This window comes from Spermophilus citellus, assembly GCF_964194105.1.
Source record: "Spermophilus citellus genome assembly, chromosome: 12".
Taxonomy (NCBI): Eukaryota; Metazoa; Chordata; class Mammalia; order Rodentia; family Sciuridae; genus Spermophilus; species Spermophilus citellus.
In genome coordinates this window covers 103,854,477-103,871,132 of record NC_138198.1, presented here as the reverse complement: position 1 = coordinate 103,871,132, position 16,656 = coordinate 103,854,477, and the positions used below count along the sequence as shown (strand labels likewise).

The window sequence follows — 16,656 nt, the reverse complement described above, 5'->3', positions numbered from 1 at the left end:
ATTGACTTTGTAGTCAAAGGAATCCCATTCACCTGGAAGAAAAGAGGAAAACGCCTGCTCCATCCCAACCCCTCAGCTCTTGCCCAGGACTTCAAGGCCACTGGAGAAACCTCCGGCCTTCTCCTTCTCATGTGAATCAGCAGGAGTGGGGTCACAGTCTAAGGGAGATCCCCTGAATTTCTGTGAAATGTTCCACACAGATATCACATGCAATTAAGCATTTCAGACAAGGAGCCTGCACAGGGACTTAGCAGCCGTCTCTATGATTGTCTCCCACTTAGAGTGGGCGTCAGGGGTCCTGGCATCCTCTGGAGCCTGTGGAAGGCTGGCAGCCGCTTTCCCAGCATATCTGCATTTATTATCCCTGGCAACAGTCTCGGCTATTGAATTGCTTCAGAAGTGCCGTGAATTTTCCCTCCTGCCATCTGCCTCTTGGCATCCCTTCCTCTGCCATGAATGCCTGACTCCCTTCCTGGAGGGTTTCTTCCATCCTTCCTGGGATGGCTCACCCTCTTGACAACCCAGAATCCAGAGGGGCTGAGAAGCTGCATTGACATCCACACATGGATGACAGCGCCTAGCTGGAAGCCAGGCTCAGTCCCCACACTTTGAGGCTGTGAAGCGTTATTCTTAGCAGCTGCCAGAATGCTTCACCATAGCTGATGGGGTGGGGTGGAGTCCTCAGGTGTTTGGGGTTGGATAAATGACTGAGAAACACCAGATTGCAGGGACTATTAATTGCCTTTTGGCTTCTGATTACTTAATATGTGTCTGTCTCTCCAACCAAGCTCAGGTGGCACTGAGGGTAACTCTGGGGTCTCCTCCGGCCCACCTGGTATTGTTCTTTCACTTGCACCTGTTGCCTTGCCCCTAGGACTTAGAGGTTTGTATGAACATTGGTTAGAAATAAGTGCGTTTACCAGCAGCAGAGGTGGGTAGTGGAGCTCTCGTGGGTGTGGACCCTGGGTTCTAGTACCCTTCAGCAACTGTGTGACTTCTGTTTCCTCCTCTTACTAGAACATTGGACCAGACGTCCACTACAGTCCTTTGTAGTACTGGCTTTCTCTGGCGCTCTGCTGGCAAAGGACCTTAGCAAGTTGTCTGCCCCATTTATTCCACCTGCTGACATCAATACTTCCACTTTGATATTGTCACTTCTGGTTGTGACATTCACAGGCAACAGCACCCAGGTATAATTGATAAGCATTCTGCAGAATTACACAGGCTGGGAACACGGGGTCACCCAGCTCCATCTGACTCCTGAGGCGGGGTGGGTGTAAGGCAGGACTGAAGGGTGAGTTGCAGGGCCCTCTGAGCCCTACAAGGTCGGAGGGGATCATGTGATCTCTCTGGGTAGATTCGGGATGACATGGTGCTGCATCTTAGAGTTTACCTGGGAGTCTGCACCTGGTTGGAAGGCATGAACAAGACCTTTGTAGGGCAGACTCTGCCTGGTGTCTCATAGCCAGTATGATGTCACTTCCTGCCTATGGATCGTGCAGTTGTCCACATCCCAGTACTAACCCACAGAGCCTCCCACCTTGAGAGCTCCGAGGTGATCGCATGGCTTAAACTAATATTGAGCCCACACCACATCACTTTGGGGGAAGTGCTGCCAGCTGGCCTCGGACAGGCCTCTGAAGCCCAGAGCTGTGTTCCAGCTGGCCTGCGTGCTGTTCACACCCAGGGCTGGTCACAGGGCCTCACAGCTGTTTCAGACTCTGGCCTCCTCAGCAGTGGAGGGAGAGGGCCCTTGTGTTCCTAAGCTCAGTCTTGAGACCTGGCCTGCCCCACCTGGTCTCCTAGCTCCCTAGGCTTTGTTAGGGACAACCCTTCTTCTAGGGGGCATTTAATCATCTTTGGTGAATTAATATTAAGAATGTAATAATCATAACTGGCTGCAGCCATACTTATTATAGGCTTCAAAAAGACCAAGGTTGTTATTAGAGGAAAGAATGCTCACAACACCTTGGGCAGGTGGACCAGGAGCAGGCATGTGGCCACGAGAAGGGAGGATGCTTTCCTGGACTGCTAGTCTTGAGTAGGTGAATTGACCCCTCCCCCTCCCTGAAAGCTTCCTAGAGCCTGGGACAGGAAGAAATGGGGTCGTATTTGTTCCCATCATCTTCACCATTTCTATCCTTGGTATCTCATCAGGTAACTGTGGTATTCTTTCATGACAGCTGTTCTGGGCTGCACAATGATTATCATGAAGCTTCGGATGTGTGCTTGGTCTTGGCAAGACCACACTGGGCGTGCTTCGTGGTGCATTTGAGGAGACTATGGGATAAGAAAGGGTTTGTGATGAATGGACATGTGAAAATGGTACTGACCTGCAGTGGCTTATGACCTTCCAGAGGACTGTGTGGTGCAAGAGCAGATGCAAAATGAATACAGTCGGGTGATTGGTGCAAGAAACATCCATCCGGGGGGCTCTGCCAAAGAAACCAGTGGCCCTGACTTATTCCCAGATTCTACTGGATAATACTATGGTGTGATTAAATCATTAATTTAAAAATATGGCTCTCTATGTCAGAAAGCACATGGGACTAATTTATATCCTGAGTTCTGGTTCTGGCTTTGCCATGCCACCCAACAGCACTGAGATCTGGGGCAGACCGAGTGGCCCCTTGGAGCCTATGAGGATTAGTAGAGTCTGGGTGGGTCCTGGGCCAGCCCTTTTCCATGGGGCAAGAGGAAAAGGGCTATCTACCCTCTGCTGTAGGAACTTCTCCTCTAGTTCATCCCACCTGTACATCCCATCCTCTGTATATTCCCTACTCCTACGCACTTGGTCTTGGACCCTCATGCTCTGTGGTCAAATCTAGCTCTGCCACTTGACCACTTCTGTAAGCATGAGCAGATGCCTTAAGCTCTATGCCTCTATTTTCTCATCTGGAAAATGGGGGTGACATTAATTCCCACCTCACAAGGTTAATTGGAATAAGCATAAAGGATTTAGTGCAGTGGCTTATGGACTGATAGGTATAGACTAGGTGCTCAGTAAATGATCGGATTTGGGGTGCTGTGCCCCTGTTTAAGCTCCCAATATCTTCTTCCTCTTGCCCCACCTCCAGGCCTGTTCTGATGCTGAGATACACAGTCTTCAGTTTGAGCCTCTTAGAACTGGTAAGGGCTTTGAAGCTGCTTGGTGCCAGGATCCCCTCTTGGACCCGGATTTGGGAGCCTCATGGGAGCAGACTGGCAACCTTGCAGGTGACTGAAACCTGCAAGGAGCCCCAGCCTTCTCCCCGTCCCTGGCATTTCCCGGACACCCAGCTTCAACATTGGTCAGGGCTCTATTTCCTGTGGTTTCTGCTCGGGAGTCCTTGTCCTTTGCGCTCTGTGGAGGTGGTCTCAGGCCCACAGACCCAGGGCCGAGAGCTTCAGGGTGGGGTGCTCTGGGCCAGCCTGCTGCATTCTCCTCCTTTGAACTTCACAGCAGCTTCCCGCCCACCCCTTGTGCTCCCACCTAGCACTGCGGAAAACCAGCTCCGGAAAGAGTGGGAAGAGAGAACTGCTCTGAATGAAGCCCCAGTGAGGCATAGCAGAGAACTTGGGGACTGGAAGGGACATTGTCTACTCCTCCTCCACTTTATAGGGGAGAAAACGGAAGCCCAGGGCACTGAAGCGACCTGGCCTTGGTCACATGGTACGACCATGGCACAGAGCTGGAGCCCTGGGCTGGCCATGCCAGCTCCGGCTGCTCTGCCTCTGCTGCTCCCGACTCATTCATTCAGTGAGTCAACGAGTGGATTATTTTGGAATCTCCTGGAATCTCTTCATCTCCTCTCTAGGAGCTTACAGTCTAGTCATGAGAGTCAGGCCGGGAGAGAATCCCAACGAAGAGGGCTAGAAAGCTCTGAGTGGAGGTGGCCAGGCCAACAGGGGCACAGTGCAAGGGCAATCAGAGGGCTTCGTGGAGGAGGAGATGCTCAAGCGTCCTTGTGGGTGACAAGGAGTTTGCTGGGCTGCAGTAGAAGGAGGGCTCTTGGGGAAATCATGGGCTCCGTGGGCACAGAGTCTCATTCACATCCCACAGTTTCACTGTGACCTCTGCCCTCACCCAGGGCCACTGCCAGATTTGGGGTGCTATGCCCCTGGCTAAGCTTTAGTCCAGCAACCACCTTTGCAGAATGCAGAAATGATATATTTGCTCTAAACTTGCTTATTCTTGTTTTAAAGCAGGTGTTTAAAATATTTTTTTTTCTACTGATGGAAGTAGCACTTTCTCTGTGCTCCAGTTTGTATCCATAAACACTTGAACTCATGATACAGAAACCGCCTTGGCCCTGATCCAGTAGTTGGTGTCCATTCCAGCACCAGTGCCTTCCTGATGGGACCCTCCCTAGCTTCCAGGGGTTGGCTGGGGCGAGCCCAGTGCAAGTCACAGAAAGGTGCCTACTACCTAGGGCAGGAAGTCCATCTGGTGGCCCTGTTTCGATCTTCTTCCATCTAATCCTCAATCCTCCCTCCAGCCTTGTGGCCTCTCTGACCCATTCAATGGCTTTTGGTACCAAAGTCAGTTTCAGGGTGTAACAGGCTGGCAGAAGTTCTCAAAGATTCCTTCCAAACTACAGAGAACGTATTCAAGTATTGGCTTTAGGCAACTCTAATTGTCAACCACAGAGGGAAAAACATGGCCATTGTAAAAAATCAAAAGTATTGTACAAATAGGCAAAAGAAGAAGAAAATCTCCTATAATTCTATCACCCAAATATGGTAATCGGCGATTTTTATTCAATGTTTACTCAATGTCAGGTATCATGTCATCTTTCTATCTATCATGTATGGCCTATCTTCCTGACATCTATCATAGTATCCACTTATTTCCATGGCAACCCATGAGGAAGGTATTTTTACTATGCCCATTTCACAGAGGGAATTACCTAAAGATAAGTTAGTTTCTGGGTCAGAATGGGGCCAGGAGTAAATCCAGAGACTTGAACTCAGTCTCTGTGGAAGATTGCTTTTGAGACACCCTTGCTAACATGTTGGTGAATTTCCTGTCTGGTTTTTTTGTTTTGTTTGATGCATGAATGTATTAAATAGTATATATTGCTTAACAATGGTATTATATTATACTCAGTTTTGTAACCATCTTTTTCACTTAATACTATAGTATAACACTGAATAATCTTCTAACCATTATTTTAAATGGCTGTATAGTAGTCCATAAATGAAAGAATATCATAGTTTGTGCAAAGAACCCCCTATTTTTGTAAATTTTTAGGTTGTTCCCAATTTGGGGTTATTATTAACAATGCTATGATAGACATCCTTAAAGGTAATTTATGAGAATAATTACTCTCTTACCATAAAGGAGATGCTATGCACAGGACTGCATGATTGGTTCAAGGGTTTTGCAGAATGTTAAATCTTTGACACATGGGACTCACCTGCCCTGCAGAAAGGCTGAGTGAAGTTCCAGTGCTTCCAGCTACGGGAGAGTAGAACTGGTTCTCCAGAGATAGGAGAGGATCAGGTGAGCACTGAGGTGGAGTCTGAGAAGGGAGTGAGCCCGGGGTGTGGAGGTGGGTGGGAAAGGTCTTCTAAGAGCCATGGTGTTGGGGCAAAGGAAGACAAGTGACTGAAGATGATTTTGACAGGTCTGGAAAGAGCTCTGCAGGGCTTGGGTGATTTGGATTCAGGGATGAGCAAGGTGGGCTAAGAAGACTGGAAGCTTCTCTATGCCCATGCCACGTTTCCACACCTGAGAGCATCAGGCTAACATTGAAAAGGTTTTTTTTTTTTTTTTTTTTTTTTTGTTTTTTAACCCCCAAGGGAAATATTCTGTGTGTGATGAAAGAAGTAGAGTGATTTTTTGAATTGCCTATAAGTAATTATTGACAACTGATGTTCTAATGCCATTGTCAACCAGGATCAGCTGAGGTCAATCCAGGCCTCATGTTTTCGGGCCCATGTTAAGTGTCAAATGAGCACTTTAGATACTGGGAATTTGGGAGAGGCCACTGTGGCTTGGGAGGTGGGTACTTCTAAGAGAGCCTGGGGTGTGAGCTGGGCCTGGCTGGTGGGTACAATGACAGGGAAGAGAGAGCCCTCGTGTTCACACCTCTTCAGTCCAAATCTGGGCTTCACTGTTTCCAACTGTGAACTTGGTTGAGTTCTTGACCTTCTACTTCCTTTGCTTCATCAGTTCAATCATGACAATAGTAGCAAGAGGGTCCATTCTTGGCAGGTTTAAATGAGGTGAGAGATGTGACTGGCCCCTTTGGGTCCTCAGTAAGTGTTAGAAGCTCTTTTTATTTTAGTACATTGGTGTGTCTGCAAGGACAGCAAGATCAAGGGCATTCTAGGGAAAGCAGAAAAGTCCTGTCCTATTTTCTAGACCATGAGAGGCTGAGAGAGGAGGAGAGGCCAAGTGAGAGTGGGGGAAGCCTGGGATTTTGCCGGGGGAATCTTGTATATGGGCCCAGGAGTTGGGAGTGTGTCCCATGGGCTATGAGGAGCTTGGAAAGGAGATAATTGGAGGGGGGTTTCACCTACTGGTATTGGACACACTGGGGGGCACTAGGAGCTCTGGGCCTGAGGCAGGAGGAGGAGACCTTTTGGGGGACAGCATGTGGGGAGGGAGCACTTAAGTTCCTGGGCCTGGGAGAGATTCCCTGGTCAGTGGTCATGACCCAGCCCTGCCCTACCTGCCCATCCTGGGTTCCCCTGGCCCCTGTGCAGGCTTGAGTAGGGATGGGCTCCCCTGGCTGGGAGAGAACATTCCTCCTCACCCCCCCCCCCCCCAACCCAGGGCAGTCCCGCCGAGCTGCTCTCTCTCTCCATTTTCATCTCCACCTACGTACCGCCTGTGAGATCTCACTTCCAGCGCCTGGGCTCTCAGTAAGCGGAAGTGAGGGGTGTTGGGTGTGAGCCGGAGCAGATTCACTTGCGGGTGGGGTGGAATCAAGGCTGATCGGCCTCCTTCCCAGCGCTCACCTGCCAAAATGACTAAGGCCACGTTCCATGCTCCTGGGATGCGGGGATAGGGGAAGGGAAGGGAAAGAAACAGCATCCGTCCATTCATTCATGAGCCTCTGCCTCCTGAAAGAGTCCGGACCACGTGAGCATCGTGAGCATCGCAGAGGCTCAAGTCACACTGGGTGTGGGACGGTCCATTCCCCAGGGGACAGGCTTAGCCGTGGCCACGTGCTTGACTTCTGTCATTGGGCTCAGCCAGGCTCAGCTGTGCAAGTGGCACAGGATTTGGGGGGCCAACCCGCTCATCCCTGTGCCTCCCCCCACCTCCCCGGGCAGCTCTCTGATGCATTCCGTCGCTGCTGTGCGCTGACTGTTCCAGACAGAGCGTAGGGGAAGCTGTGGGGGCGGTTGGCGCACCCAGCGCAGGCAGGCAGGCAGCTAGGGCCTGCGGGTGCCTGCCTTTTCTGGAAGCCCACGCAGGCAGCTTCCGCCGGCTTTCAGGGACAGATTTCCTGTTTGAAGGGTGCAGCCTTGTGCCTCCACCATGGGGCCTGCAGTGGGAAGGTAGGGCTGACTGTGTAGTCACCAAGAAGGTAAAAAAGGACATTAGACAGTTCATTGCTGTGGCCTTGGGGCAGGAAACCTGTCTTAGGCTGCAACTAATTCCACCAGCACAGGACCCCAGCTCAGTTCTGTGTGGCTTCTCAAGGCACTGTGTGACTAGTCTAACCCCAGCTCTGTACTCTCATATATTGTTCTGAGCCATGCTTCCTTAGTTTGGCCCCTCTGAGCTCACAGTGACCTTTAGTGACAGGAGGCCACTGCCTGAGAGGTAGGGTTGCTGGGCTCAGATGTAAAGGTCAGGCACTGCACCAGTGCAGCTATAAAAGGAGACATTCTGTAAAGGGAAGGTTGTAAATTTCTGTATTTGTTATGATTATCCAACAGATGGCAGTAAAGTGTCTTGAGGAAGGGATTTTTTTTTTTTTTAATACTGGGATTGAACCCAGGGGTGCTTTACCACTACACTTTTAATTTTTTTATTTTTGAGAGAGGGTCTTGTTAAGTTGCTTAGGGTCTCACTACTTGCAATCCTCCTGCCTCAGCCTCCCAAATTGCTGGGATTATAGATGTGCACCACCTCACCCAGCCGGGATTCTCTTTTCTAATTTACAGGAAGCTCCTGTAAGAGTTAACCGCAGCCTGCCATAAAGGCCAGAGAGAAATCAGTTCTAGGGAAATGTTACAACAGACAACACACAATATGGGTAAATCACAGGCCAGCTCTTGTGCTGGCTCGAGGAAATTCCCCATCATTGGCCATGAGGCCATTTCTCCATGTTTGCTCACTCTTCTTGGAAGAGGAGTAAATGCCTTGCTAGCCCTCATCCAACTTGACCTTCACCTCTTTCCCTCTCTGCTCCTGGTCTCCAGCCGGCCATGTGCTAAATGCATGATTCCTAAGGTGATGGGATTGGAGCTGTCATCTGTCTTAACCTTTGGGAAGCCCCAGACCAGGTCCCCTTATTTATGAGACCCAGGGAACCTCCAGGTTTAGATTAGTCACACATTTGTGGGGGCAGGGAAATCTGGCCCTGTTTACTGACACAGGAGGTGCTTCACCTCAACAGGTCTGTTTAGCCAGTGCTTAGGTTGTGCTGTTACAGTCCTACAGCAGGCATCTGTTACCTCATGCCACACAGATTTGTACCCATTCCAGGCCACAGAGAGCAGAGTCCTGTGGTCCTTGCCTAGAAACACACAGAACTGTGCCCAAGAGCACAAGTCATAGGGCAGCATGGGAAAACTAGAGCCCATGGGACAAACCCAGAATGCCACCTAGGCCAAATGGCCCACAAAGCTGAAAATATTTCCCATCCGGTAATTCACAGAAAAAGTCTGCTGCTCCCTGGCAGGGGGCACAGAAGATCATGGGATATCCTAGGAAGTGCTTCCTCCTTCCTTGGCAGGAAGGACCTCTGGTAATTCACAACTATTCCCAGCTCCAGTCCAGGGCTCACTCTACCTGGAACTCGACAGACTCCTCTTTATAGTGGCAATTTGCCCAGGGCCCCAGGGCTAGAGATGCCAGGATGATGGGGGTCCTGGGCAGGCTCTGAAGGCTGTTTCTGAGCATTGGTCAGACTGCAGGGACAAGAGGACTCCAAGGGGACCAGGAACATGAAGCAGGAGGGGCTGGGAAGCATTTGTGGAAAGAGAAGCCAGTACTATGAATTATTCCAGAAGACAGAATTAAAATTTGTGGGTTGAATTATAAAGAGGGAAACTTTAGCTCTCCCAAACCCTTCCAGGCAACCTCAGGGTGGCTCACATTTCAAGCCACTGGCCTGGGAGTTCCCTGGTCTGGCCCCCTCTGAAGGTTCTGGTTCCAGCTGCTATCTCAGGGGATCTTCATGGTTAGACAAGAAGGGTGGAGTCGGAGAGTGGCTGTTCCGCCAGGAGCCTTCACTTAGGAGCAAGGATTGGAGGATTCTGTCCTCTCCCATTGGTGGATTTTGCTAAGTGAGGACTGAGGAGAGAAAGAGAAGATGCTCTCTGTCTGCTTTAGGCTCCATGTTCTCACAGCCAAAGACCAACGTGTATAAGCTGTGCAGAGGGTGCTGGAGTTCCTTCCGGAATTGGTGCCACATCATCTCCCAGGGCTGGCCCTGTACTGTGGGTAGGGGTAGAGGTGGATGACGTTGCGTTTCCTTCCCAAAGGCAGTGCTATGCACTGAACAACTTTCCTGGGACTTGGGGTTTTAGGAAATTTGATTCAACTTGACATAGAGGACAGAGCAGAGCTGAAGAATACAGAGGATAAATACCTCCTGGGAGACAGAGTGGGGGTCAGGGAAGACTCTAGGAAGGAGTTGGACAGAGAGGCCAGGACAATGGGCCTCAATCTAAAGAGCTCTGGTGTTTATGAGTTTCCCAGATTGGGCATTAGACATCTGATACAAAGAATTCTGCTACACAAAAAATGGAAAGCCACATAGGAAGGGAAAGAAGGAGGAAGGATTGTCTCAGCTCTTGGGATTATTGGCACTAAATAAAATCTGGAAGAGTCTTCTTCCTCTGATCACACCCTAAAGAAGAATCCAGATGGGGAGAGAGAAACAGGATTCATCATGGTGCCAGGTTTACATTGACCTCTAGGTCCCCTTGAGGTAGTCTGGGGCTCACAGAGAATTTCTGTGCAGTGATTGGAACAAAGACACAAGAAGCAGATACAGGTCTTTGAAAAAAGGAACCCCTAAGCATGTATTTGTTGGCCATCATGGTGCTCCTGTGGATTAGTTATGGCCTTGGCAAACTACATATGAATTTAATTTTCATCTACAGAATCCAATTTCCCTAGTGAATTTCTACATGGTGGTACAGTGTGGGAAAAATATTGGAGAAGGCAAAGGAGATGCAGGGAACCCAGCTGGAGGCATTTCAACAGTTCAGGGGAGATATGCTGGCAGGTTGGTTGGCATCTTGGGTTTGGATAGACATCCCAAGGCAACATGTCAGTAGATAAAAACAGAAGGTTCCCACCAGCTCTGATTTATGTGCTGCATACAGTATAATAATGGCCGTTTAGAACCAGTGTTGAATGATTTATTTCTTGCTCTGTTATTGACAATAACCATGACAATTTGTGCCTTGCTGGGGAGAAGGGTCAATGGTAGCTCAGAATCAAAGTATTAATGAGGAATTTATGTTATGGCTCTTAGAAGAAGGGAGCCTCCGTGCTCAACACTCTAGAGGATGGGCCTGTTTTTCTTAGGAGCTTAATGAGCTAAGGCTTCCTCTGTCTTCATTTCCAGGTAACAAATATGAAATCAAGGTGTACACTGGCGATGTAATTGGTGCAGGGACGGATGCTGATGTCTTCATCAATATCTTTGGAGAGTATGGAGACACAGGTAATGGGTTTGAATCCTTTTTCACAAGCCTTGCCCAGCACTGCCTCTTAGAGAGGTTATTTCCCACAACCCTGGCAGAGGAAGGCAGCTCGAGCCCCCTTTGGGCTCCTCTCTCGAATATCTCTCATGATGTGGTTTGTCATGGCCTGTCTGGAGTGTTGGGCTGTCCATGCTGTGTTGTAAGATTTATGTTTTCAGAATAAAGAATGCCTGGTTTGGGGGTTGATTAAAATTGGTTTATATCCTAGACTAGTGCAAACCCAATCTCTGCATCTCCAGGGATTACTGCCTCGCTTCAACTCCTTAAGCTCTGTGCCCATCCAAGCTATGCGTGGGGTTGTGGCTGGGTATGGTCTGATCCAGAGCAGTGAATTGGCTCGTATTGGAATGGGGTCAGGGGACAGTTAGAATTGCCTTCACAGTTGAAGCAGGAAATGAGGACAAATACAGCTGCAGGTGCTAGTGAGAAGTTCAGGTCAAGAGAACTGAGACAGGTGGTTCTCTCCTGCTTCTGCCAATTTAGTGGTATAGGGGTCAGAGAAGCTACAGAGACGTGTGAATTTTGGATAAAATATATTAAAGAATTAAAAATGTATTGTTGAGCTTATAAGGGAATAAAAGAGAACTCACCAGGTGCCAGAAATGAAGAGGGAAATCAAATATTAACCATGAATTGATGTTATGACTCTTAGAAGGAGGGAGCTTCATGCCCAACAATCTAGAGCATAGGTTTTTATACCCATTTGGGGGTCAGAAAAATGAGACCTTGGCCCTGCATGAGGCAAGAGATTTGAAATTAGAACTGCACATAAAGCCAGAAGCACTGAAAATTCATAGAAACATCTTCAGTGAAAAAATAGACCAGGAAAAAATTTACTCATCAGTAAACTTATCTCTGTAATGTCACTAAAATTTTAAAAAATTGTTGAGAAATTGATACCTTAGGTTTATATCACATGTGGGCTCAAGGTCTGATTTTATACTAAAAGTGTGATTTGGAAAGCTGCTTTCCCTAGAACATTGTTCCATGGCAGTAATAAATACCTTCAAGTACTTGATGTAAGCATTTGGGAGACTGCCCAAGATTCTCACAATAAAGTACTAGAGATGAGTTTATTGTCCCAAACTACAAAACACTCAAGGTTACAATAAGCATAAATCAACACAGAAAATAATAAGATTAAATCCTTAGAAATGTGGTACATAGACACAAGAAATATTACCCATAAAGAAGAATGAAATTATGGTATTTGCAGGATGTGTGGAACTGGAGACTATCGTGCCAAGTGAAATCAGTCAGTCTCAAAGAATCAAAGGCCAAATGTTGTCTCTGATATGCAGATGCTGACTCAGAATAGGCAGCGGGGTGAGAGTGGAGATTCACTGGATTGGAGTGGGGGGAATGGGGGGAAAAGAAGAGAGATGGACATGGGAAAGCCAGGAGTATGAATTGGACATTAGTTTTCTATGTTTGTATATGAATACATGACTAGTATAACTCCATGTCACGTGCAACCACACGAATGGAAAGTTATATTCCATGTATGTATGATATGTCAAAATATATTCTACTGTTACGTATAACTAAAAAGAACAAATTTTAAAGATGAACATAATAAAAATGATTAAATCCTTAGGCATTTCAGATAATGGAGAAATTCTGAGAAAGCCTTTATCTTAAATTGTTCAAACCTATTAAGTGCATGAAAAAGGTAATTGAGAAAATAAGACACTAAAAAACAGCAAATTTTGAGAAAGAATCAAACGGGAATACAGGAAATGAAAATATGGCTATTAAATATAGTTAAGCTTTTTAAAAACTCATTGGATGAGTTAAACAATACAATTAGAAATAGTTGAACAGAGAATTAGTAAACAGGAATACAGGAAATGAAAATATGATTGCTAAAGATAAATGTTTACTAGATGAGTTAAACGATACAACTAGAAATAGTTAAACAGAAAACTAGTGAACTCTAAGATAAATATGAGCAAAATATTCATATAGCACAGAGGCAAAAAAGATTGAAAAATAGAAATGAGAAGTCATGGGAATGAAGGAAAGAATGGAAAGGGCTAATTGATGTGGTGAATAGGAATTTAAAAAACAGAGAATATGCAGAACAGGTGAGGGAATATTCAAAGTGACAATGACAAACTTTTTTAGGATGGGACAAAGATATGAATCTTCAGATTAAAGAAGCAAAAGGAGTCATGGAACAGGTTACATAAAAACACACCTACATTTAGATACCTTACGGTGAAACCAAAGGCACAAAGAAAAATCTTAGAAGGAAGCAGATTTGGCAGATCGCCTTCTGTGAAAACAATAGTTAAATTGATAGCAAATTCCTAGTAGCAAGAGGTATAAATCCATGTAATAATATCTTCAATGTTCTGAGCCAGAATATATGTCAGCCTATAATTCTACACCAGCGAGGTCATAATTCTAGAGTGAGGCAAAATGGACAAATTTCCATGCCAACAAAGAGATATAGAATTTACCATTTCTAGATTGATACTTAAACCCCTGAAGGCAATACTTTAAGAAAAAGAAAATTGTACGCTGAACAAAGTGAGAGACAAGAACCAACTGTGAATAAAAAAAAAAAAACATGACTATGTAACAAATCTAAAGAGGCATTAACTACGTAAAACCTTGTCATAATGATGAACATAAGGGCAAGAAGAAATGTGGATCTCAAACACTTAAAATCAATAATATTTGAGAAGGAAAGTGGCTAGGGAGATTTAAAACAGAATGAGGTTTTGGGGCCACAGTCCATCTTCCCACCCCCAAAAGATTTTATAAAGGATTAATTGCACAAGCATGAATATTAAAATTGTAAGAGTGCCCACCCAAAATAGAAGTATATAATCTACACATCAATAGAACAAATACAAAGGAATGAAGAATCAAACCAATAGAAAGAAATGAGGAAAAAGAAGCAAAAAACATGACTAATAGCAAAATTTAGATAAATGTATCAATAGAAAAAAAACTTAGAAAAACTTAGTTAAAACATAAATATCATCCTATTATGTGAGAGGAGAAAAAACAATGAGCTTAAATAGATGATGCAGAATATTTGAAAAGAAATGAGTTGGAGTAAATAGGTAAATAGCAACAACAGGAAGGAAAGTGGCATGGCTATTCATATCTGTCCAAGGTAAACTACTTTGCTAGACAATGGTAAAAGGAAGAATGACAAAAAGAATAATACCATAGTTCTGAATTTGTTTAAATTTAACAGCAATATTTCCAAAATATGTCAGCAGTAATTAACAGAATTCTTGGAGTAACTTGAAAAATACACAATGATGAGGGAGATTTTAATACAACATTCTCAACAATTGATAGGTCAAATGGATAAAAATTTAGTATGAGTGGAGAAGATCTTAGCTACACAATTTATAAGCTTGATCTAGTAGAAGTATGCAGATTTCTGCATCCACCTGGTAGAGAATACATTTTCTTTTCAAGCACATAGTAACCACATACAAAACCACAAAGCTGTATGGATCCATAATGTAGAGACAACATTCTTTGATCATAGGTGGTGAAATTAGAAGGAACACTAAACTCTCAACAAAAACACATTTCCAGGTAGTTAATTGATCGAGGAAGAAACTGTAATGTGAAAAGTCTGATAGAATGTATATCATCAGCATCATCATCAAGAACAAAATTTATTGGGTAGAACTAACAGAGACAGTACCGATAGCAGGTGTGAAAGCCTCGGGTATCCATCACATACTAGGGTTCCCACTACAGACCTTGGAGACAGACAATGATTCTGAGGCTGTGGGGTCTTTCTTCTGCATTAGCATCTTTCTTGGGGTTGGGGTCCAGGAGGAATATGGCATGGAGATTGTTGGCCTCTGATCCTCTTTGCTATGTTAGCATTCATCGCTTAGAAGAATACAAGATTGTCCCATGCAGGATAAAGAGGCTGGGTCTAAGCCTTGTGATTATCACTATATGATATAACTTGATCTTTGGTTTCAGCATCTTAAAAGGATTGATTGTCTCAAGGACTTGCAGTAGCTAGTTTCTAAAGAGATCTGTAATCATTAAAGAAATTAGAGCAGCAATTAGAATTCACCTAAGACATCAGACTCATAAGATTGGGCAAAAAAACACCAACTATTTAAGACATAATTAATTTCTATCTTATACAAATTGTTTCAAAGAATAGGGAAAGTGGTATTGAGCACTAGTTCATTTTATGAATTTTGATTCCCAAACCAGGCATTTCTTTTAAGAGAAAGAAATGTACATAGATTAACCTCATTTATGAACAAAGACCAAAAAAGCCTAAATAAATGTTAATAAATCCGTTAGCACCCTAAATTTATAAATAAATAATCACATAAACAATAAAATAATTTCTACTATATACCATTTATTTTAGGAATTCAAGGATAATTTAACATTAGTCAACCTACTCATTTAATTTATTGCAATAACAGATTAAATAGAAAAAGTAAAATTATCTCAAAAACATACTAATCATTATTTCTATTCATCACAGTACTTAAAGTCCTAAGGCTATAAAAAAAGGTTTAGGGGGGAAAAAAAGAGAGAGACACAAGCAAAGATGGTTGAAAATGAAAGAACAAGTTTTCCTTTTCATACCAAAAAAATCAATAAAATCCAGGAGAATTCACAATTAGAAGATTTAACAAAGGTACTAGATATAAGACTAATATATACAAAAATTAATGAAAACAAGCAATCAAACATTTAATTTAAATACATACTATTTGTATTAGCAATTATGTGGAACCTAAGAATATTTGTAAAAGAGCATATTTCAGGAAAATTAATTTTTATTGAAGGGAATATATAAGAATATGTTTTTTAGCTAGGCTCAGTGGCGCATGCCTATAATCCCAGCAGCTCGGGAGGCTGAGGTAGGAGGATCACAAGTTCAAAGTCATCCTTGGCCACTTAGCGAGGCGCTAAGCAACTCAGTGAGACCCTGTCTCTAAATAAAATACAAAATAGGGCTGAGGATGTGGCTTAGTGATTGAGTGGCCCTAAGTTCAACCCCTATTATCCCTCACCCCGGGCCAAAAAAAATATGATTTTTAAAAATGGAAAAATGTTCATATACGAGAAAATACTCAAACTCTTTAAGTTAAGATTTTCCAAGGTTATTCTATAATACAATACAATTTCAGTCAAAATCCCAAATACCAATCCCTGTAGCAGAAGATACTATTAAAATTCATGTAGAACCACTTAGGGCTAAGTATTGCCAAATAATTTTGAATAATAAAAATAATATGGACAATATTAATAATATGGGGATATTCACCCTGCCAGACACTGTAGGTCTCTAAAAACTAAAACAGTGTGATATCGGTGAAAGGATAAATAAAATAGACTAATGGAACTGAATAGAGTTTAGAAACACCCATAGGGATGGCATTATAAATCAGAGAGAAAAGATGAGACATTTAATTACTGGTGTTTGAACAATTGCCTAACCATTTCAGAAAAGATAAAATTAGATCCTTACCTTTCACTGTGCACAAAAATAGCTTCCAGATGGGTTAAAGCCTTCAATGTGAAAAAGAAAATCATAACATTTTTTAGAAAGAACTTTAAGAGAGTATCTTTTTCACTTTAATAAGGATGGGGCTTCTTAAGTAATTCACCAAAAGCACAAAAACAAAGGAAAATACTGTTGAAGTCTATTAACACAAGAAAAATATCTGAATGATTAAAAAAATAAGCAAGAAACATACAAAATAAAATAAAATAAAGGATACAAGCAGAAAAGTTACAGAAGAGCAAGAGCTA

General features: G+C 44.2%; 1 protein-coding gene across 3 annotated transcripts in view; it reads left to right on the top strand.

The window, feature by feature from the left end:
- The window catches only part of LOXHD1 (lipoxygenase homology PLAT domains 1), a gene marked incomplete at both ends in the record, with an annotated part of 139,103 nt that overhangs the window by 21,424 nt on the left and 101,023 nt on the right, over positions 1-16,656 (top strand). For all 3 annotated transcript variants that reach the window (XM_081263228.1, XM_081263227.1, XM_081263226.1), the window contains one exon: positions 10,746-10,844. In XM_081263228.1, coding sequence (XP_081119354.1) covers positions 10,746-10,844 — 99 coding nt within the window. The remainder of the gene's footprint in view (positions 1-10,745; positions 10,845-16,656) is intronic.